General features: G+C 38.4%; 1 protein-coding gene across 1 annotated transcript; it reads left to right on the top strand.

Moving 5' to 3' along the window:
- Positions 1-872: 872 nt before the first annotated feature.
- Positions 873-19374, top strand: LOC104613053 (CBS domain protein with a domain protein (DUF21)). Its single transcript, XM_088890453.1, has 9 exons — positions 873-1316; positions 1433-1509; positions 1600-1683; positions 1847-1960; positions 2074-2160; positions 2331-2470; positions 2566-2653; positions 18980-19053; positions 19225-19374. Exons 1-9 carry the CDS (start codon positions 1136-1138, stop codon positions 19268-19270), a joined length of 891 nt encoding a protein of 296 aa, XP_088746579.1. The 5' UTR covers positions 873-1135; the 3' UTR covers positions 19271-19374.
- Positions 19375-23555: the final 4181 nt, after the last annotated feature.

The following is a 23555-nucleotide window of genomic DNA, read 5'->3' as shown; positions in this document are numbered from 1 at the left end:
GGCCTAGGTTGATCACAAATTCGGCCCAACTTGCACAATTTGCACCTTAATGGTCCAATCATTTGGGTAAAATAGATCAGCCAATGATGTCATAATGAAATACTAAAATATAAAAAATAAAAAGGATAGAATTGCAAAAACAAAAATATAAAAAAATTTTGGCATATATCCTCAAATACTATAAATTTGTCATAATTAACAAAAAAAAATAGTGTGATAAACAAAAATTATTTTTACAATTAATTATAAATAGAATAGAAAATTTTAAAGTTCCCATAATTGAGATTATTTTCTCTTTCAAATCAAAAAAGTTAGCACATGAGGTCATGATCATATAATAAAAACTTAAAAAATAGATAAAAATTAAAAATTATAAAAAATACTAATATTTGAAAATAAATGTACACGTCTCTAAAATTAATAAATGCATCAGTACATCATGTTCTAATTACCAATTGTACCAAATACAACCCTTCAAGGGTGGTAATAGTCACGATTCAGGAGGGGGTAGACGACCTTCTACCAAAAGAAAAAAAAAAAAACAACAACAAAAAGAGCGGAAATGGTTGTGTGATGTCTGCCATTTTCACCCTTCGTTGGCCAAAAAATTTCAAAAAATGCCTAACTTATAACGGCAGGGTTCACACTGTTAACTTCACTCAGAGCGATTGCTTTGGCATGATCGTTACCGGAACCATTCTGAGTTCTCAGTTCTGACATGCCTACCCCATCTGGCCATCCTTTCCATATATTAGCCAGAAATCAGCATCACAACTCTGGTTTGGTAATGGACGGTCCAATACGATGGTGGATCCCCGGATATATATATATATATATATATATATATTTGGGTTTTTATTATTTGATTTCTCTACTTCCTCTTCGTCACTATCTCCAGCTAATTCCAACACTATGCTGTTTGTCGGGCAATGGTTTGTTTTTCATACGAACAATATACTATTACATGCGCTTGATTACAGGTTTAAATCGACACTCAACCAGCTCGCAACTCAAATCCTTCAGTTCAGATTTCCCCAACATTTCCATCGTTTTTCGTCTTCTTCTTCTTCTTCTTCTTTCCATCACCTAATTACCAACTAGTAAACTGAACAGTTGAGCATCGGAAGATAAACGCATGGCTGCGAACGATGAACGATGTTGCAGGCCCATGTTCTGGGTCTATCTGATCATATGCGGGGCCCTGGTAGCGTTTGCTGGTCTCATGTCAGGTCTTACTCTGGGACTCATGTCCCTCAGTCGACTCAATCTCGAGGTCCTTGTTAAGGCCGGTCAGCCCCAGGATCGGAAGAATGCTGGTTACTCTTTTTAGTCCTTACTCCATTACTTCAAATTCAATTTTTTGACAAAGAAAGAAAGAGAACGGAACTAATTGATGTTGGTTTTTCTTCGTCTATGCTTTCTCTATCCACAGGTAAGATCTTGCCTGTTGTGAAGAACCAACACTTGCTCCTTTGCACGCTCCTTATATGCAATGCTTTGGCCATGGAGGTATATGCTTGCACATACAGTTTCTTTCTTTTCTAAGTGTTTTTTGTGTTTACTAATGAATGATCTGGTCTTTAATTTGCGTTGTTTAAGGCGTTGCCTGTGTTTCTTGATGCACTTATTCCGGCTTGGGGCGCGATTTTGGTATCTGTCACACTCGTACTCTCATTTGGAGAGGTATATATCATCTTGAGTGTTCGATCCTTCTAACTGTTTGATATATTATTTTCAGTGGAACCAACTCCGTCGGAGTTCATTTTAATTCATGGTTAATTGTCTAATGCGATGCAATTATATACTTTTTTTTTTCTTCCTTTCTTTCCCTCACAATCATGTCCAGATCATCCCTCAAGCTGTGTGTTCTCGTTATGGACTCAGAGTTGGGGCAAAAATGGTTATGCTTGTTCGACTACTTCTACTAGTGTTCTTTCCCATATCCTATCCAATTAGTAAGGTAATATTTTACTAGAGATTGATTGCTGGGTGAGAGTATTACAATAAAATTTGCAAATTATATGAGAGAAGATGTCAATAAATGCATTGAGATTTCCTGTTTGTTAATTACAGATACTGGATTTTCTTTTGGGGAAGGAAAGCTCTACACTTCTAAGACGAGCAGAGCTGAAGACATTTGTGCATATGCATGGAAACGAGGTTTGCCACAGATATCATTATAAAGCTGATATCAATCACTATCAGTATGATGAAAATTATATGAGCTTATCAATCACTGAAGATGAACATTTCCTTTGTAGCTGGGAATCCATTATCTTGAGTCTTTGACTCTTGATGCTTAAATGCTTTCATAATTCATTTTTATTTAGGAAGGGAGAGGTGGGGAGCTGACGCGTGACGAGACTACTATTATATCTGGAGCACTTGATTTGACGCAGAAGACAGCTAAAGACCCTATGACTCCCATATCAGAAACTTTTTCCCTTGATATAACTGCTAAACTCGACAAGTATGGGCCGAATTTTTATGGTTACTAGTTGGTAAATTTATCTATCTACGATTACGTACTGGCTTTCTTGTTAGATTGATAACTTTGTTTTCTAGGCATACAATGGGTTTAATAACGAGCAAAGGGCACAGTCGTGTACCTATCTACTCTGGAAGCCCATCAAACATCATTGGTCTTATTCTGGTAACCTCCATAACACCTCTATGTATCTAAAAGATACCGTGGTTTTTATCGAAATAATTGAATTTGTTAGTAAGGAAAATTTATGATACAAGAAAGACATGGTATTGGAAGAGTTTTCATCAATCAAAACCCATGATAAATTATACCTAATTGGCTATCACATTTATGATACCGGTTGATTGATCAAAAACTTTTTTAATATCATATCTTTTTCTGATATTATAGTTGAACCCTAGTTAGTATATCAAATCTGTCAAATATATGGGGCGTATTGTATAGTATCGGCAGGCCTTGATATGCAAAGCTTTTTTGGGACTTTTAACTGTTTCATGGGTAGGCCTAAGACCGACCCTCTGAGTCATAAGCTATTAAAACCATGGTTTTAAAAAATGACCCGGAAATGGAACCATTCTGGTCATCGGTTTCTGGGTCAATGGTTTGATCATCTGATTTGAATGGATGGCCCATTCTGACAAAAAAACTAAAAAATAATTAAAAATAAAAAAACAGCCAAAAACCGTTGAACGGATTGATAGGTCAACTGCCTGGGTCAACGGAGCATTGACTGATTTAACAGTTTTTGGCCAAGAGGTTTGGGGTAAAACGGAACTGATTGCCTAGACGGTTCCTGTGCGAAATGGTCCGACCGTTTAGGTCAATAACATTTAAAAAACCATGATCAAAACAGTACACATGTTTATGTGTATCGGATGTATTGATACTTTGGTGTAACTTATATGGTTCTTGCTCTCCAAATAATTGTTCTTTTAATTTTCATGCTGCATGCGCCTTAAGTTCCTTTGTTGTAAGTATTTATTAATTCGTATTAGATGGGTGCGGCTTAAAATACTTTTCCGAGCTCCAACTAAATGTAAGATATAATCTAGCTACTTTGTCAATTAAAAGCTAGTTTTTCCCTTCTATCATATGTTACAGTGACCTTCATCTGCTGCTTTTGTTTTGAAAGAAACAAGTAAGACTGGAGATTAATAAACTCTTGGGACATGGTATTGTTTTTTAGGTTGCATTTGGAATTTCTCATTTTAAGGATTAATCTCTTTTTTGTTGTTTGTGAAGATGTGCCGAATAGGGGTAGTTTAGTCTTCTTTTGTTTATTAAGTAACTTGCTTATGTGGCAGTGTTATTAGAGTTACTCTGCCCCACACTTAAGTAAGGGCATTTCTGTCTTTATAAACATTATTAGAATCTAATATAGATTAAGGGGGTCGACTGGATGGGGTTAACCATCAGATTTTCGACAGACCCTTCTTCTTCTCTTCTTCTTCTTCTTCTTCTTCTTCTTCTTCTTCTTCTTCTTCTTCTTCTTCTTCTTCTTCTCCTCTTCCTGTTCAGACTACTGTAGCAGCAGTCGAAACATGGTATCAGAGCCATGCTCCTGACCTAAGTCAGTTGGTAAAGCACCTCAGCATTGTTCATGACTCTTCACCTTCGTTTCTGGTCAGTCGATGGAGAGAACTGGTTCGCCCTAGGTCAGAAACATTACAACTTGTCTCTCTGCTGCGCATAACCTTCTTCAACAAGGAAAATGACTTCAACAGTGAATGGTTGATTGATATTCTCAAAGGAAGGTCAGTTCTCTCTTCTTCTAGTGTTACTTATATTTCTGGGTAGAAATCCTACAAGAAGCTGTTAGTATTGAGTAGAACCTAGAGAACTAGGTTCATTGTTGCCCTAGGAAGGGCTGTGTGTGCAGTAGCCGAATGGTGTAGGGCTGCTGTAAGTTGTTGAATGGTGTTAGGGCTGCTGTAAGTGGCCGAGTGGTGTAAGGTAGAATACCGTGACCTTGCCGAACTCCTTGTGGTTGTGTAATGCCCTCTTAAGTGTGTTAAACAAGTCTGAACTGGGTGCAGTAGATTTGGCTGTGTTGTGGTGCTTGAGTGGTTGTAAGAGGGCCTCTACTTGTGATTAGTGAATGGTAAACCGATGCTTATGTGGGACGTAAGTGTGTGAAGTCAGCAGTAGTGTGAATAAGAACAAGTGTGTGCTTCCACTGTGGTGTTTAGAGGTTGCAATAGGTGCTGAAATATCAAACTGTGAACAACATCAATCAGCTTGTAGCTGAGAAGTAAAGTTAGAGACAACTGTGAAAGAGTACAATGGCAGCAATAGGAGATGGCTACAATGATCAGAAACCTAGTGTAGTAATTTCCTCCGACTACCTAGGGGTACAAATGACCTCAATTAAGCTAAATGGGGAGAACTATGTTCCATGGGCTAAATCAGTGGAAGTTTTTCTCAAGGCAAAGAAGAAAGTAAAGCATGTAAGAGATGAGAAGCCACCGGTTGACTCTCCAGGGTTTGATGATTGGGAACAAGAAGATGCTCAAATCATGACTTGGCTGTGGAATAGTATAGATCCCAAAATCATTGCCAACTTCATGTTCCTTGATATGGCTAAGGATATATGGGAGCATGCTAAGAAGCTATATTCTGGACAAGATAACACAACAAGAGTATATCAGCTGTATCATGAGTACTTTGATTTACAACAAGGAACCAAAACACTAGAAGAGTACTATGCCTGCATGAAGAATATAAGGAATGAACTCAATGTCTATCATCCCCTTACTCCAGATATTCAAGTTCAGCAACAGCAAAGGGAGCAGATAGATGTTACAAGATTTTTAGTGGGGCTGAAGTCGGAATATGAACTAGTTAGAGCTCAAATATTGGGGGGCTCTACTCTTCCTACACTTGAGGAAGTATTCTCAAGACTTCGTAGAATTTCTTTGGGTCAGACAGAGAACCCCACACAGTATGATAGATCAGCACTTGTGACAGCTAGAGGTGGTGGACATAGTACAAGAGGGGGAGATCATTCCAGAGGGGGCCGTGGCAATTCCATGATTGGTCGGGGTGGCCGTGACTCAGGGGGAGGCTGTGGCAGAGGAAAAAGTAACCCTACAAGGAAGTGTACTCATTGTGGTAGGGATGGACACATAGTGAATTTCTGTTATGACCTACATGACCCTCCCTCTAAATGGGCTAATCATGCTGTAGCAGGCGAGGTTGCTATTAGTGACAGCGAACACCTCCCACATCTACATCTACTTCTGGGAGGGAGATGGTGAGTGTTCCACGTGATGAGTATGAACAGTTCCTTCAAACTACTTCACAGCATACCACTGCCACACATGCCTAATCAGGTATTGCTTGCATGTCATCTAAAACTCCTTCCTGGATTATTGACTCTAGAGCCTCAGATCATATGACCGGGACTCCAGGTGTGTTCTCTTCTCTTTCTGAAACCTCCACATCACAAACTGTTACACTTGCCAATGGGTCCTCACTCCCATCTGTGGTGTTGGTAATGTTGACTTGGCTTCTGTCCCCTTATCATCTGTTTTATATGTACCTAAGTTTCCATTCAATCTTATGTCTATTAGTAAAATAACCAAAGCTCTTAACTGTTCTGTTACCTTCTTTCCTTCCACTTGTGTTTTTCAGGATCTCAAGACGGGGAAGAAGATTGGTGGGGGGCATGAAGCTGGTGGATTGTATTACCTTGACGGCGGTGGATCTTCAATTGCACTTCAGACTTCCCTTACTCATCTACAATGGCATTGCCGACTGGGACATCTATCTCTCAAGGTTCTCAAGATGTTGGTTCCATCATTGAGTCAGTTGTCAGTTTTACAATGTGAGTCATGTCATTTTGGTAAACACCGTCGTGTGTCCTTCAGTCCAAGAGTTGAGAGTCGTATGTTGAGTCATTTTTCTTTGGTTCATTCAGATGTTTGGGGTCCAATCAAAATAGAGTCTTATAATGAGTACAAGTATTTTGTCTCCTTTATTGATGATTGTTTAAGAATGACATGGATTTACTTAATGAAAGAAAGAAGTGAATTATTTTCCATTTTTCAAAAATTCCATGTTGAAATACGCACACAATTTGGTGTTCCAATCAAACTTCTCCGTTCAGATAATGGTCATGAATACTTTCTTACTGCATTTTAACAGTATTTAGAACAACATGGCATTATTCATCAGACCTCATGCGCTTTCACCCCTCAACAAAATGGGGTGGTTGAACGGAAGAATCGTCATCTTCTTGAAATTGCTCGGTTTATGCTTCACCACATGAATGTTCCTAAACGGTTTTGGAGTGATGCTGTACTCATTGCATGTTTTCTCATTAATCGGATGCCCTCTTTTATTCTTCATGGTCGGTCCCCCTTCTCCATCTTGTTTCCCACTTTCTCTCCGTTTCCATTAACTCCTCGTGTCTTTGGTTGTGTGTGCTTTGTTCATAATCTGAGTCCTGAAATAGACAAGCTAGATGCACGCTCAATTAAATGTGTCTTCCTTGGCTACTCTCGGACTCAAAAAGGGTACAAGTGTTATAATCCCATTGCCCGAAAGTGCTATGTCTGCCCTGATGTCACCTTTTTTGAGTCTGTCCCCTTCTTCTTCAGTTATGAAGCACCCTTGTCCTCACCCTTACCTCCTCTTCCTCTTTCTGTTAGTGATTCAGTTCTAGAGGCTGTTGTTGGAGTAGACTCATCACCTCATCCAGTGCAGGTCACCACTGAACGACCACCGATCCAACAAGTGTATACACGTCGAACGACACCGGCCCCTCCTCCTGCTTCTACCTCATCTGCGGATCCTCTCATGGCTCCTATTGCTGAACCTTTAGATCTTGACCTACCCATTGCCTTACGGAAAGGTAAACGTAGTTCTACACTCCATCCCATTTCCAATTTTGTTTCATTATCTCATCTTTCTACCTCACATCGCCAGTTTGTTTCACTTTCGTCTTCTATTTCCATACCTAACAATGTTCAAGAAGCTCTTAGTTCACTTGGATGGCGGCGGGCAATGGAGGAGGAACTTTCTACTCTTCAACATACTCAAACGTGGGAACTTACTACTCTCCCACTTGGGAAGCATGTTGTGGACTGTAAATGGGTGTATATTGTAAAATACTTGCCAGATAGTGTGGAGCGTCTGAAGGCCAGACTTGTTGCTAAAGGTTACTCTCAGTTGTATGGTGTGGACTACATGGAGACATTCTCTCCGGTGGCTAAAATTGGTTCCGTTCGTATCCTAATTTCTTTGGCAGTTATGTATGATTGGCCTCTCCTTCAACTTGACATAAAGAATGCCTTCCTCCATGGTGATCTAGTGGAGGAGGTATATATGGAGCAACCACCTGGGTTTGTTGCTTAGGGGGAGGGTGGTAAGGTGTGCAAGCTGAAGAAAGCAATTTATGGGTTGAAACAATCTCCACGTGCTTGGTTTGGGAAGTTCAGCGAAGTGGTGAAGAGTTTTGGAATGAAGCAATGCCAGGTTGATCACTCAGTGTTTAACTATGACTCAGAAGCTGGGAAGATTTTATTAGTGGTCTATGTGGATGATATTGTCATCACTGGTAGTAATAAATTGGGGATTGACAAACTAAAGGTATTTCTGCAAAATCATTTTCAAACAAAGGACCTTGGAACATTAAAGTATTTCTTGGGAATAGAGGTTGCCAGGTCAAAACAAGGTGTGAATCTGTGCCAAAGGAAATATGTCCTTGGTCTATTGGAAGAAACAGGACTGTTAGGTGCAAAACCGGCTGAGACCCCTATGGAACCAAATGTTAAGTTGAGCAGTGATATAGGAGAAGTATTTGAAGATCCTGGAAGGTATAGACGACTAGTGGGAAAGCTGAACTATCTGACTATCACGAGACCCGACATCTCCTTTGCAGTTAGTGTGGTAAGCCAATTCATGCAGAACCCTCGTATACCTCATTGGGATGCAGTCCTTAGAATTGTGAGGTATCTAAAAGGAGCTCCAGGCCGTGGGCTATTGTATAAACCAGGAGAAAAACTTGAAGTAGTTGGGTATACAGATGCAGACTGGGCAGGCTCAGTGAGCGGTAGAAGATCTACTACAGGCTATTGCACATTTCTAGGAGGAAATCCTGTGACATGGAAGAATAAAAAGTAGATGGTTGTAGCCAGAAGCAGTGCTGAAGCCGAATATAGGGCCATGGCTCACACTACATGTGAATTAGTGTGGCTGAGGAATCTCCTACAAGAAATTAGGTTTCACATGGATAAACCTATGAAATTGTACTATGACAACCAAGCTGCATGACGGGTTGTCGAAGCCCTCAAAATTAGTACTAGTCCCACAATAAGATATTTGCAGTAAAAGTGGTGCTAGGTCGAATCCCACAGGGAGCAAATCAGTAATCTCTTAGTCGAATGAATACTATAATTGAGTGGGGAAATTTAATAACTAAAATTAAAATAATAAGAAAGCACTTAAACAAACAAGAGAAAATCAGTCTTACCGAATTCTGGTTCAAGGGTTTGGGTTGAATTGAGTGGCCATCGATCCTAGGTAAATTTCAGCATTCTTGCAATTCAAGCATTTAACCTTAGATTTATTAGGATAGCCATAATAAACCTTGTGTTTTCCTAATTCAGTTGACCAAACCTAGCATTCGATCAACAGTTATCACCACTCAACTGGGTACGATAGCGTTCCATGTTAAACAGTGATAGCATTAAGATTTGTGAAAACAGTTAAACCAAAATAACAATAATTGAGATAACTGCAATTACTGAATCTTGTTTCATCGATTCCTTTAGGTTGAACCATGTTAAAACATTGGTTAAAGGCTGTCATGAACAATTGACCCAAAAAGATATCAACCTAATTGCTACTTGTACCATTATTCATGACAATTACGGATCACCGAAATCATGGATAGCAGTAGGAAAATCAACATTAATTCAGTTTGTCAAACTAATTAACATCAACATCCAATAAAAATATGCACAAGAATCAATGGATACTTGAATTAGAAAACAAGAAAATAAATTAACTACAGAACCTCATAATGACACAATCGAACCTCCTCCCTTGAACCAGAAAAAGAAGCTTAGCTGCTCATGATCTGCGCAATCTCCATGCTTTTCTTCTCCATAGCCGAACTGCCTTCTTGAGCTTCTTGGTCTTCTTGATGATCTCTTGGATCTAAGAATGAGTGATGTTAGAGCTGGTTCGCCCCCCTCTTTATATAGCCATAGGAGAGGGCTGCTTTCCAACTCCTTCTAGGAGATCATCTTATCTTTAGGGAGTCTTGATCTTCTTTGAACTAATCCTATCATATCTCTTATCTAATCCCCAACCTTCTTATCCTTAAAGGATTACCTTCAAAGTTTAGATCTAATAAGACTCTCTCCCTCTTGGGAGATTACATTCGAATTAGGACTCTAGACTCTTGCATCCGAGTTGGGATTCTCTGCTACTTGGGCTGCTTCCAGGTTCTTCTGCGAGTTGGGCTTCAGTTGTTAAATGGGCCTGGCTACGAACTTGCTCCGACTTTGGGCCCGGTTTCGTACTCGATGCGGACCGAATCAGTCAAAGCCCGAAACATAAAAGTTGTGGGCCTTTCTTTCTTCTTTCTAATGCTTCTTGAATTGCCCAATTCGGAATCCGGAATTGTGAGTTAAGGCTAGATCACTGACTGTCGCCGAAACTGTGCAAAATCACCCGAATTGGCCTGTTTCCTTCCAATTGCCTCTTTATTGCCCTGAATCGATATACAAGAGTAATGAGTCCATTTAAGTGCTAAATAAATGTAAAAGAGTGAATATTAAGGAATCAAATAGGGTTCTTTTTGGTCTCATCAAATCCCCCCACACTTAAACTTTGCCCGTCCTCGGGCAAGGCAAAAACTCAAGCAAAACAAGAGAATCTAACTAATGAATCTCTCTTCTTTTTCTCTCCACGAGACTTGGTCCAATGCATGCTTCAGTCCAGTCTTGGTAACCTTTCCCTTTTCATCTCTTCCTCCCCTTTTTCTTGTCCAAGAGTGATCGCAAATCACCATTCCTCATGGTCCCAAGTTAAATCGATAGTCAAGGAGACAAACCTCCCGGCTGAAACTCCCTGGCTGAAGGAATACTTATTGCTTTTAACAAACCAATACAGCCAGATTCACTTACCTTTCTTTGTTTCTTATACCTAAACAAGGTGTGCTTATTGCCATAAGCTTGCTATGTATCACATCTCCACCACTTAGTATGAATTCCTTGGATTTGAAGGAGAGAATGGGGTTGGGGTTCTAGGGTGAGTGCATTTTATGCTCCATCTCACCCTTGCCTTCTTTTCAAGATGTGAGTGCATTTTATGCTCCATCTCACACTTGCTTTCGTTTCTAGATGTGAGTGCATTTTATGTTTCATCTCACATTAGTCACGATTTTATTTTCTAATTTTTTTTTACACAAGAATCACAGGGTTTCGTTGCCTGATCCATGAATTCATTGACCGTGGTCTCAATATGTCTAACACAGCAAGTTCTAGAATAATCAACCCAATCTTTGACAGAAAATTATGTGAAAATCAATCAAACCCTTATGCATCTTGCCTATTGATCGATTAAAATCATGAGGTACCATATTCAGCCAAGAAAGATTCAGTTAGTCATGCTTGCATCCTATCTTATCTATTCAGCCTAACCACATGATTCTTGATAAGTTGAAATCATTCAAGGATAAGCTTCCAAGGAGCAGGAATTTCAAGAAGGTAAGGTATCCCAAATTTCCATCAGATTTTCCTAATCCCCCCCCACACTTAAGTTATACATTGTCCCCAATGTAAGTGATTATGCATAAAGTAGAAGGATTTGGGGGTACTTCCCTGTTCGCTTTTTGAGGTTCCTGCTACACACAAAAATCAAAACCAAACAAAATAACAAAATTAACTAAACATAATGGGTTGCTTCCTAGAAGCGCAATTGTTTAACGTCGTTATGCTCGACGTCCTCCTTTTGCTCATTTAATCCAATGAATACCGAGGAATGTCCAACGAGATGTCTACCGTGGAGGAGACATTTGCATCCTCGTGGAACAACTTCAATCGATGCCCATTCACCTTGAAGATCTTACCTGTGTCGAGACTTTTGATCTCTACTGCACCATAGGGAAAAACATTAGTCACAGTAAATGGACCCATCCACCTGGAACGCAGCTTACCTAGCATGAGTTGAAGTCGAGAATTATACAATAAGACCTTTTGTCCAATTTTAACTTGTTTTCTTAAGAGTACATTGTCATGGAACGATTTGGTCTTTTCTTTGTAGATTCTTGAATTCTCGTATGCCTTTAACCTCAACTCTTCCAGCTCTTGCAACTGGAGCTTCCTTTCCTTCCCTGCTTCTTCCATATTCATGTTGCATTGCTTGATTGCCCAATAGGCCCTATGTTCAATTTCCACCAGCAAGTGGCAAGATTTGCCAAAAATTAACCTGTAAGGGGACATACCTATTGGGGTCTTGTAAGCTATCCGATATGCCCAGAGAGCATCATCTAGACGTTGGTTCCAATCCTTCCTTCTTGGATTCATCGTCTTTTCCAAGATGGACTTTACCTCTCTATTGGAAATTTCAGCTTGCCCGTTAGTCTGGGGATGATAAGTAGTGGCAATTCGGTGATGCACCCCGTATCTTCTCAACAAGGCTTCAACTGTTCTATTGAAAAAATGGGTCCCTTGATCGCTTATGATGGCTCGAGGAATGCCAAACCTACTGAAGATGTTAGACTTGATAACCCTACAACACATTTAGAATCATCAGTTTTGGTGGCTTTGGCTTCCACCCATTTTGAGACATAATTGACTGCCAAAAGTATGTAAGAAAAACCACAAGAGGGGGGAAAGGGTCCTATGAAATCAATGCCCCAAACATCAAATATTTCACATATAAGAATGGGGGTTTAGGGCATCTCATTCCTGCGAGATAGTGTACCTGTTTGTTGACATCTTTCAAAGTTTTTATAAAACAAGTAGGCATCTCTAAATAGGGTGGCCCAATACAGCCCACTATCCAAGACTTTTCGAGCAGTTCTCTTTGGCCCAAAATGGCCCCCACAAGCATAATTATGACAAAACCTTAGAATCGACATCTACTCCTCCTCAGGGACACATCTCCTAATCATTTGGTCAGAACAAAATTTCCATAGGTAGGGTTCGTCCCATACATAATATTTTGCCTCATACCTGATTTTATTCTTTATGGATCTCCTAAGGTCATTAGGAAAAATTCCAGTGACCAAGTAATTCACAATGTCAGCATACCATGGAGTCATACCTCTCATGTGGATCAACTGCTCATCAGGAAACAACTCACAGATGGGAGAGGAGTCCTCGTCTTTCACCAACCTACTTAGGTGATCAGCCACCGAATTTTCAGCTCCCCTTCGATCCTTGATTTCTAGATCGAACTCTTGGAGCAAGAGTATCCACCTTATCAGCCTCGGTTTTGACTCCTTCTTTGCTAGTAGGTATCTCAAAGCTGCATGGTCAGAAAAAACAACCACTTTAGAGCCAAGCAAATATGACCTAAATTTGTCTAAAGCAAACACAATAGCTAATAGCTCTTTTTCAGTGGTTGTGTAAGTGCTCTGTGCAACATTCAACGTTTTGGAAGCATAGTGAATAACATGGCTCTTCCCATTTATTCGCTGCCCTAGAACAGCCCCTACTGCATAATTGCTTGCATCAGTCATGATCTCAAAGGGCAAGTTCCAATCGGGTGGTTGAATGATGGGTGCAATGGTTAATAAATTTTTAAGTTTGTTAAATGCTTCCTTGCACTCATCATCAAAATCGAAAGGCACATCTTTTTGCAGCAAACTGGACAATGGCATGGCAATTTTTGAAAAATCTTTGATGAACCTATGATAAAAGCCTGCATGTCCAAGAAAAGAACGAACCTCCCTAACATTTGTAGGGTAAGGTAAACTCACAATCAAATCAATTTTTGCCTTGTCGACTTCTATTCCTCTGGCTGAAACTACATGTCCCAACACAATACCCTCCTTCACCATAAATGACATTTTTCATAGTTTAAGACAAGTTCCACACACCTATTCAGAATTTTACTTAAACTATTCAAGTAGTTATCAAACAAATCACCATAAACAGTAAAATCATCCATGAACACTTCAATGCATTTTTCAATAAAATCAGAAAATATGCTCATCATGCATCTTTGAAAAGTGCCCAGAGCGTTACACAAACCAAAGGGCATTCGTCTGTAGGCAAAAGTATTGAATGGACAAGTAAATGTCGTTTTCTCTTGGTCCTCCTGCGCAATAACAATCTGATAATATCCGGAGAATCCATCGAGAAAACAGAAGAAAGCCTTACCTACCAGCCTTTCTAGCATCTGATCAATGAAGGGTAGGGGAAAATGGTCCTTTTGAGTGGCCAATTTGAGTTTTCGAAAATCTATTACCAGTTTTCTTATGAGTGGCCAGCCACCTTGTACCCTCATGGGAATTAGTTCATTATTTTTATTTTTTACTACAGTCATCCCAGTTTTCTTAGGCACAACATGAATAGGACTTACCCATTTGCTGTCTGAAATTGGATAAATTATCCCTTCATCTAACAGTTTAAGCACCTCTTTCATTACTACCTCTTTCATTACCGGGTTGAGTTTTCTTTGTGGTTCTTTAACCGGTTTGGCATCATCTTCCAAAAGGATCCTATGCATGCAAATCGAGGGGTTGGCCCCTTTTATGTCGGCTAGGGTCCAGCCAATCGCCTCCTTATGGTCCTTTAGGACTTTGATGAGCATCTCCTTTTGCTCCTCAATCAACCCTTTTGCAATGATCACAGGCAGTGTCTCTTTTTCGCCCAAGTAGGAATATTTTAGGTGATCAGGTAGGGTCTTTAGTTCCAGCTTCGGAGCCTGCAAAACAGAGGGCAACAGCCTTGTGTGAGAAACTTTCGATTGAACATCAGAAGTACTTACCTCTTGTTCAGGTTCCGGAGTATCATAGGATGCATCGATCTCCTCCTCCCTGTCCGATTGTGCCTTATATTCCAGCTCATCATCCATGTCCTCCTCTCCAAAGACTTCCTGCACAATCGAATCGATAGTATCAATAGAGCAGATCGAATGACACTCACTAGGATATTTCATTGCATAAAAAATATTAAATTTTACAATCTCTCCGTCAAACTCGACGGAGAGGGTACCCTCGTCCACATCTATTTTGGTCTTGGCCATTTTCATGAATGGCCGACCTAAAAGAAGTGGGGCTGAACTTGTGGCTGTGTCTTCTTCCATCTTCAAGATGTAAAAATCAGCTGGAAAGATCAAATCGTTAACCTGCACTAATACATCCTCAACAATCCCTTCTGGGTATGCATTAGAACGATCAACCAATTGAATAACAACTCTAGTCTCTTTTAAAGGACCTAGTCTCAATGCACAGTAAATCGAGTATGGCATGACATTAATAGATGCACCTAAGTCCAGCATGGCATGCTCGATTCGTTTATTGCCAATCACACAGGGTAGGGTAAACATACCTGGATCAGCACGCTTTTCTGGCAAGGTCTTCTTGATCACGGCTGAAATGTTCTCTCCCACTCTTACCTTTTCATCAGTTCGTAGCCTCCTCTTGTTAGTGCATAATTCTTTCAAAAATTTTGCATATTTAGGGATTTGTTTTATTGCATCTAGCAAGGGAATGTTGACCTCCACCTTCCTGAAGGTTTCTAACACTTCTTGTTCATATTCCTCAATGGGGCTGTCGTTTGACCCTTGTTTTTCCTCCTCCTTGGCTGCCTTTGATGGTGAACTTGGTTGGGACTGCAACTCTCTTCCACTCCTCAACACCACCGCACTTGCATTCTCTTTCGGATTAACTATCGTTTGTGAGGGTAGTTTCCCGGAGTTTTACGCCTCCAACTTGCTGATGGAAGTGGCAAGTTGGCTAATTTGGTTCCCCAAATTCTGAATGCTAGCTCTCATTTCCTACTGAAATTGCTGAGTATTAGTAGCGAGAGCCTTAACTATATCATCCAAAGACATACCTGAATTCGGGGGTTGGCCTTGCGCTGTGATGGGTGTTGAAAACTGGGGCTGTCGACTGAAAAATTGGGGCTGATATTTCTGTTGTCCTCCTCGGGTCCCGTAGCTTAAGTTTGGATGATCTCTCCACCCCGGATTGTAATGATTGGAGTAAGGATCATACTTTCGTTGGGGCTAGCCCGGGAATCCTCCCACGGCATTGACTTGCTGCATCGGGCCATCTTGTAGTGATGGACACATGTCCGTAGGATGTCCAGGGATCGAACAGATACCACACACCCTGGCAGTTTGTAACTGTCCTACTGCGAGCTGCTTAACCAAAGCAGTTAATCAGAAATCTGGTTTTCTAAATTTGCATGGCTTACCTCGTTAACCCTTCTAATGGTACCTTCTGTCCTTGTACCGAATTGCTGAGAATTTTTGGCCATATTGGAGATTAATTCCATGGCCGCTTCAGGTGTCTTGTTCACTAGAGCTCCTCCACTGGCTGCATTGACCATACTTCTATCCATAGGCTGAAGCCCTTCATAGAAGTATTGGATTAACAATTGTTCAGGAATTTGGTGGTGGGGACAACTAGCAACAAGTTGCTTAAACCTTTCCCAATATTCATATAATGTCTCACCACCAAACTGCCGAACTCCACATATTTCTTTTCTTATATTTGCAGCCCGGGATGCAGGAAAATATTTATCTAAAAATATCTTATTCATTTCATTCCATGTGCGTACTGAACCGGGAGGAAGAATATACAACCAATCCTTTGCTTTATCTCTTAAAGTAAATGGAAAGGCTATGAGTTTTACCTGGTCCTCGGTCATACCGTGGGGTTTCATGCTTGAACAGATAACATGAAATTCCTTTAGATGTTTGTGAGGGTCCTCACCTGAGAAACCATGAAACAGAGCCAATAACTGAATCAAACCAGATTTGAGTTCGAAGGCTACCTCAAGAGTGGGGTACGTGATGCATAAGGGTTGTTGGTTCATAATCGGTGCAGCCAACTCCCTTAATATCCTCTCTCTGTCAGCCATTCTTTCTTCTTCGAAGAAGAAGGGTAGATCACAAGCAGATAAATCGCAATCTGAGTTCACCCTTTTTGGTGAACGATCCTTCCTTTGCTTAGCCTCCTTTCTTAAACGACGGGTGGTCCTCTCAATTTCGGGGTTGTACTCGAGTTCACCTCGTTGAGAAGCACGAGTCATAAAACAAAAGAGGTTAACAAAGAGAAGGTAATAGCTAAGAAATTAAAGTTGCTCCCCGGCAACGGCGCCAAAATTTTGACGGGTTGTCGAAGCCCTCAAAATTAGTACTAGTCCCACAATAAGATATTTGTAGTAAAAGTGGTGCTAGGTCGAATCCCACAGGGAGCAAATCAGTAATCTCTTAGCCGAATGGATACTATAATTGAGTGGGGAAATTTAATAACTAAAATTAAAATAATAAGAAAGCACTTAAACAAACAAGAGAAAATCAGTCTTACCGAATTCTGGTTCAAGGGTTCGGGTTGAATTGAATGGCCATCGATCCTAGGTAAATTTCAGCATTCTTGCAATTCAAGCATTTAACCTTAGATTTATTAGGATAGCCATAATAAACCTTGTGTTTTCCTAATTCAGTTGACCAAACCCAGCATTCGATCAATAGTTATCACCACTCAACTGGGTACGTTAGCGTTCCATGTTAAACAGTGATAGCATTAAGATTTGTGAAATCAGTTAAACCAAAATAACAATAATTGAGATAGCTGCAATTACTGAATCTTGTTCCATCGATTCCTTTTGGTTGAACCATGTTAAAACATTGGTCAAAGGCTGTCACGAACAATTGACCCAAAAAGATATCAACTTAATTGCTACTTGTACCATTATTCGTGACAATTACGGATCACCGAAATCATGGATAGCAATAGGAAAATCAACATTAATTCAGTTTGTCAAACTAATTAACATCAACATCCAATAAAAATATGCACAAGAATCAATGAATACTTGAATTAGAAAGCAAGAAAATAAATTAACTACAGAGCCTCACAATGAGACAATCGAACCTCCTCCCTTGAACCAGAAAAAGAAGCCGCTGCTCATGATCTGTGCAATCTCCATGCTTTTCTTCTCCATAACCGAACTGCCTTCTTGAGCTTCTTGGTCTTTTTGATGATCTCTTAGATCTAAGAGTGAGTGATGTTAGAGCTGATTCGCCCCCCTCTTTATATAGTCATAGGAGAGGGCTGCTTTCCAACTCCTTCTAGGAGATCATCTTATCTTTAGAGAGTCTTGATCTTCTTTGAACTAATCCTATCATATCTCTTATCTAATCCCCAACCTTCTTATCCTTATAGGATTACCTTCAAAGTTTAGATCTAATAAGACTCTCTCCCTCTTGGGGGATTACATTCGAATTAGGACTCTTGACTCTTCCATCCGAGTTGGGATTCTCTGCTACTTGGGCTGCTTCCAGGTTCTTCTGCGAGTTGGGCTTCAGCTGTTAAATGGGCCTGACTACGAACTTGCTCCGACTTCGGGCCCAGTTTCTTACTCGATGCGGACTGAATCAGTCAAAGCCCAAAACATAAAAGTTGTGGGCCTTTCTTTCTTCTTTCTAATACTTCTTGAATTACCCAATTCGGAGTCCGGAATTGTGAATTAGGCCCAGATCACTGACTGTCGCCGAAACTGTGCAAAATCACCCGAATTGGCCTGTTTCCTTCCAATTGCCTCTTTATTGCCCTGAATCGAAATACAAGAGTAATGAGTCCATTTAAGTGCTAAATAAATGTAAAAGAGTGAATATTAGGGGATAAAAATAAGATTCTTTTTGGTCTCATCACTGCACTCTATATTTCATCCAATCCCGTCTTTCATGAGAGAACAAAGCACATAGAGGTTGATTGCCACTTTGTGAGAGAGAAGGTTCTTGCCGGAGAGATAAATACAGAACATGTGGGCTCCAATGACCAGTGGACAGATTTGTTTACAAAAGCTCTAAGCTCAGGGAAAGTGAACTATCTATGTAACAAGCTGGGATTATACGACATATATTCTCCAGTTTGAGGGAGAGTGTTAAGATGTGCCGAATAGGGGTAGTTTAGTGTTCTTCTGTTTATTAAGTAACTTGCTTATGTGGCAGTGTTATTAGAGTTACTCTGCCCACACTTAAGTAAGGGCATTTCTGTCTTTGTAAACATTATTAGAATCTAATATAGATTAAGGGGGTCGACTGGATGGGTTAACCATCAGATTTTCGACAGACCCTTCTTCTTCTTCTTCTTCTTCTTCTTCTTCTTCTCCTCTTCCTGTTCGGACTACTGTAGCAGCAGTCGAAACACTGTTAAAAATTCAGTATTTATTGAGACATTTTAACTGTAGAAAAGAGATAAATCCTTAAAATAAGGAATGCCAAATGCAGCCTTAGTCTTATTCGATGGAAATGTTTTTGCATTATAAATCACATCATTTCTTTTGGTTATAGGTTAAAAATTTGATCAACTGCCTCCCCGAAGATGAAACTCCGATTAGGAATTTAACCATCAGGAAAAACCCTCGGTAAGTTGTTTCTTTCTTTCACCATCTGAAGTGTAAGTTGTTTCTTTCTTTCACCATCTGAAGTACCGCGTTCCTTGTGGATTAGTGTATGGTGTTCTTATAATTAGGAGAAACTTATTTACACTTTACATATAAGGAGGCCGTTAGTGAATGCTGTTCCACTCTATCCAGGGTATTGAGAGGTGGAGGCTCAAACCCATTAACTGGGCGGTTTTGAAGAAGCTACCTAAGATACTTCACTGGAAATTTGATTTTTCAGCTCATGTAAGCTTATTTTGGGTTTTCTGATATTTTACCAAATATGGCTTAATAGACTTTTGGATTTTTCCACTCATGTATAGAGGTGTAAATTGAGCCAGGCCAGGCCAGCACGACATAGCTCATCGGTGGCCTGTGCTTTTGGCAGGCCAGGCCATTTTTGCTACCACTGGGATGCTTTAGAGGTCCAGCCTGGCATGACCCATGCCATGGGCCCAGGCAGCGCAGGCTGTGCCACATTGTGCCATAGGCTAGGCTGATCTGTGGGCTGAGCCTTGAGAAGTACATTTTTAAAAAGAAATTGAAAAAATATGAAAAATTTAAAATAAATTAACAATATAGACAAAAAATTAAAAAAAAAATCTTAAATTCATAATATATATATAGCTCGACATTTCAGTATAGCTCGACATTTCAGCAGTTGAGGGAGACCTCGATTTGGCATCTCGACAATTGAGGGAGACCTTGGCTGCTTGAGAGACCTGATCAAGGGTAGTCAAGCTCGAACTTCCGAGCTTTTGACTCGAGCCGTGCTCGAGTTTGATCTCAAGTCTCTAATTCGAATCGTGCTCGAGCCTGATAATTTATGAGCGAGCCCTGCAATGCAAAGCCCCCTCCACTAGTATATATTATGAAGCGATTAAGTCCCAAGTCAGCACCTCTCTCATTCTCCCATTCCCCCTTCTCTCTTCTATCCTTAAACCTCTCTCCTTTCTCCCTTACCCCTTCCCAATCCTTCCATGTAGCCATGTGGCAACTCTCTCTTCTTTACTAGAGTCTAACTTCGACTCTCTTTCTCTCTCTCTCATGTTCTTAAACACTTAAACAAATCCCTCCTAAAATTTCTCTTAAGCTATCTCTCCCACCTAAACTTCTTCCTAAAATAACTCTTAATCTATCCTACATACCCAATCTAGCTATGTGGCAGCACTATCCCCTATTTTCTCCTAAATTATCTCTTATTATCTCTAATTCCTATATATCTCCTAAATTATCTCTAATTCCTAATTTTTCTCTCCCCCACTATTCATTTATGTCTATCTAAAGAAAGTTTGAATTAAAATATTTAATAATTATTTAAATATTATAACAAAATTATGCAATAACTTTAAAATATTTATTAAAAACAAAAAAATAATTATAATAGATTTAATAATGTTTAGATTATTAACAATACAAATTATAATTTTACATATAAAAAATTATGTAATAACCATATAAATTATAATTTTATGGATTAAAAATTTCAGTAACAAAATCATTTAAATAATAAAAACCTAAAATATTTAAAATATTATTTAAATATTTAAATAACAAAATATTAAGAATAGAAAAATAATTATATAAAAAATATTTAATATTATTTAATAGCTGAATTGTATTTTAAAAATTCAATAACAAAATTATTTAAATTGCTTTTTAAATAACAAAAGTCAAGAAAATTAAAATATTTTTTTTAAATATTTCAATAACTAAATATTTTAAATAAAAGTATTAAAAATAGCTAAATAATCATATAACAAAATATTTAATATTATGTAATAACTTTCAAATAATTAAAAATGTTAAAAATTTTATTGTATTTATTTTGTAATTATTGTAATTATTTTATTTTTATTATTTATTTATTATCTTTTTGTTATAAATTTATTGTGTATTTTTGCTATAAATTATCAATAACTATCAGAGATTAAAGTATTATTACTTATTAGAGATTTAACTATTAATTTAGTTGAAATTATGAATGTTCACGGGTCACTTCGGTTGTATATTGTTTGGCCAACCAAATGGACTTGGTTGGGTTGGGGAGTTGGTCACCCAAAACCGGCTGACCATTAGTGCAAACTGACCAATTCAGGTTGTATCAATTTAGGTTGGTTTTCGGTTTGGTTAGTTGCTTCAAAAAATTTAAACTTAAAAATTTAAATTTAAAAATTACAGTAATACTATTGAAAAAGTAAATTAAAAATTTAAATTTATAATATAAAATATTTTAGACTCAAAATATGGAAATTTCCCACTTTCCCATATTAGAAAATTTATACTTAAAATGTAAAATATTAACATATATCTATGGTTAGGTCGATTCGATTTTGGTCAATTTACAAATAACCAAACCAAAACTCACCCAACCTAATCGAATTGAAAAATTACTGAACCAAAGCCGATTAGAAATATTAGAAAGCCGACGAACTCGGATCGACTTGGGTTGGGTTAGATGGTTTCATCGGTTTAATGAATAACCGTAGTTAAAATTAATTATTATTATTTTTGCATTGCAAAATTAAATTAAAATTACTATATAAAATATAAATAATTATTAATTCTTTAAAAAATTAAAATATAAAACTTGTCTAGTCTTATGTGTTTCTATTGTTTAATTTTCACTTAACAAAACTTGTGGGCCAGGTGGCACGGATCGTATCATGCTGGTCCATGGGCCTGGATACCCAAGCCCGGCATGACCCACATACCGTTATGCTGAGCCGGACCAAAATCATGCCGGGCGTCGAGTGGCATGTCCCGATTTACAAATCTACTAATAACTCATGTAATGCCAGAAGACGCTGTGTTAAAGCCCTCGCAAATGGGCACTAATTTGTTTAAACCATCCAGCTGTCTGACCCTGTTAATTTGAGGATTTAGATGTGTGGAAATGACAATAAATGTGTGATATGTGTGTATTGGATAATAATATCCACTGATTTTGGGATGAATTATAAAAGGTTTCATATGCCTTTAGGTTGTGTTTGGTTTAATGGAGTTCAATGATTTGTACATTGAACTCCATTAAATTATACAAGGTCCCAAGCTACTAAGCTTCCATGTTCCAATCCTCTCACCTACACGAGCATGCACAGACATCCATCAGAGGAGATGGGTGAAGCCCTGTAGGTTGGGTTGGGTTCGAGAGGGTGTAGGTGGGTTGACCCAAGTTCTAATTTTTTTTTCCAATTAATATAAAGGTATGCAGTTATTCACATATAAAGTTTGAATCTAAAGGTTATACCGAAAAAAAAGAAATCTAAAGGTGTGGCAATTATTTTAGGCGTAGGATGTTTAAACCATGGTTTTGAAAATTGAATTGGATTAAACGGTCGGATCATTTGACCCAAAAACCGGTGGTTAAAGAAATTCCATTTCTGATCCGTTTTCAAACCAAGGTTTAAACAACTTGAGTGGTGGACCCACTCCTCCTGTTGTTTTTGTTGTCTTAATGTATTTTATTTTTTCAATTTCTTAACGGGGTCTATGATTACTTGCCACTATATGCTATTCTGAATGAATTCCAAAAAGGTCATAGCCACATGGCTGTTGTTCTGAAGGATCACAGGAAAGATACCAAGGCGATCGTGGGAAATTCAAGAGGTAATCCAAGGCTTTAATGTGAAAAAAGATGATCTCAGATATCAACTATTTCTATACACAATGAGCACCTATGCTTAAGAATGGCAATGGGTAGGGTATTTGTGATAATTGCCCTTTCCATTCTCGAACCCGTTTAGGTGTGCCCTTGATCCCAAACCCATTTATTTTTTCTTTTTAATTTTCTAAATCGGTCATGTCCCATACCCGGTTAATCCATCCCACTCGATATTATTTTATATATCATATTATTCCTATCATTTTCAAATTTGAAATCTAAATTTAATTACCTAAATTAATACCATTAAATAATCATAATTGATTTTGTTAATATTTCATAATTGACTCCATAATTAACCTTATTTAACACACCACTTATAACATTAATTGTCTTCATGTCATAATTAATTCAATTAATTTCATTATAGCATATTCAAAACATGCATTGTATAAATTGGATCTGAACTTGCGTTGCTTACTTGAAACATAAGTATTTTAACCACTAAGCCATTTTATGATATCTTGTTAAACTAGCATTGATAAGCCACCATATTATATCACGCATATTAAAGTATAGAAAATATTCATTTGCAAATACCTAATTCTTGAGCCATAAATCCCATAATCAAACTAGTTCTCAATGCTTTTGTCTCTATAATCTCAATTATCTATTTAAGAGACTTCTTTTGATGTCTAATTTCTTAGGAGAATGTACTTTTTCTACTACACATAACACCATTATTTATTAAACTTTATTTATTTCAAATTTTGTAAATTACACTTTTATGGTAAAATTACACTTCACATAGTATAAATTATTAAAATACAATTTTCTTATGTATAGAATTATTGGAGTTGTAGATTATACAAAATTCATA

The sequence above is a fragment of the Nelumbo nucifera genome, chromosome 6 (assembly GCF_055504915.1).
Source record: "Nelumbo nucifera cultivar China Antique chromosome 6, China Antique-T2T, whole genome shotgun sequence".
Taxonomy (NCBI): Eukaryota; Viridiplantae; Streptophyta; class Magnoliopsida; order Proteales; family Nelumbonaceae; genus Nelumbo; species Nelumbo nucifera.
The sequence above is the reverse complement of the archived record's forward strand: the minus strand, read 5'-3'. Positions and strand labels throughout refer to the sequence as shown.

What these genes read in the sequence shown, in the direction of transcription:
- LOC104613053 (XM_088890453.1), top strand. Translation starts at nt 1,136, where the DNA reads ATGGCTGCGAACGATGAACGATGTTGCAGGCCCATGTTCTGGGTCTAT. An exon ending in CCAGGATCGGAAGAATGCTG is followed by an intron (nt 1,317 to 1,432) that starts GTTACTCTTTTT and finishes CTCTATCCACAG; the next exon opens with GTAAGATCTTGCCTGTTGTG. An exon ending in GCAATGCTTTGGCCATGGAG is followed by an intron (nt 1,510 to 1,599) that starts GTATATGCTTGC and finishes GCGTTGTTTAAG; the next exon opens with GCGTTGCCTGTGTTTCTTGA.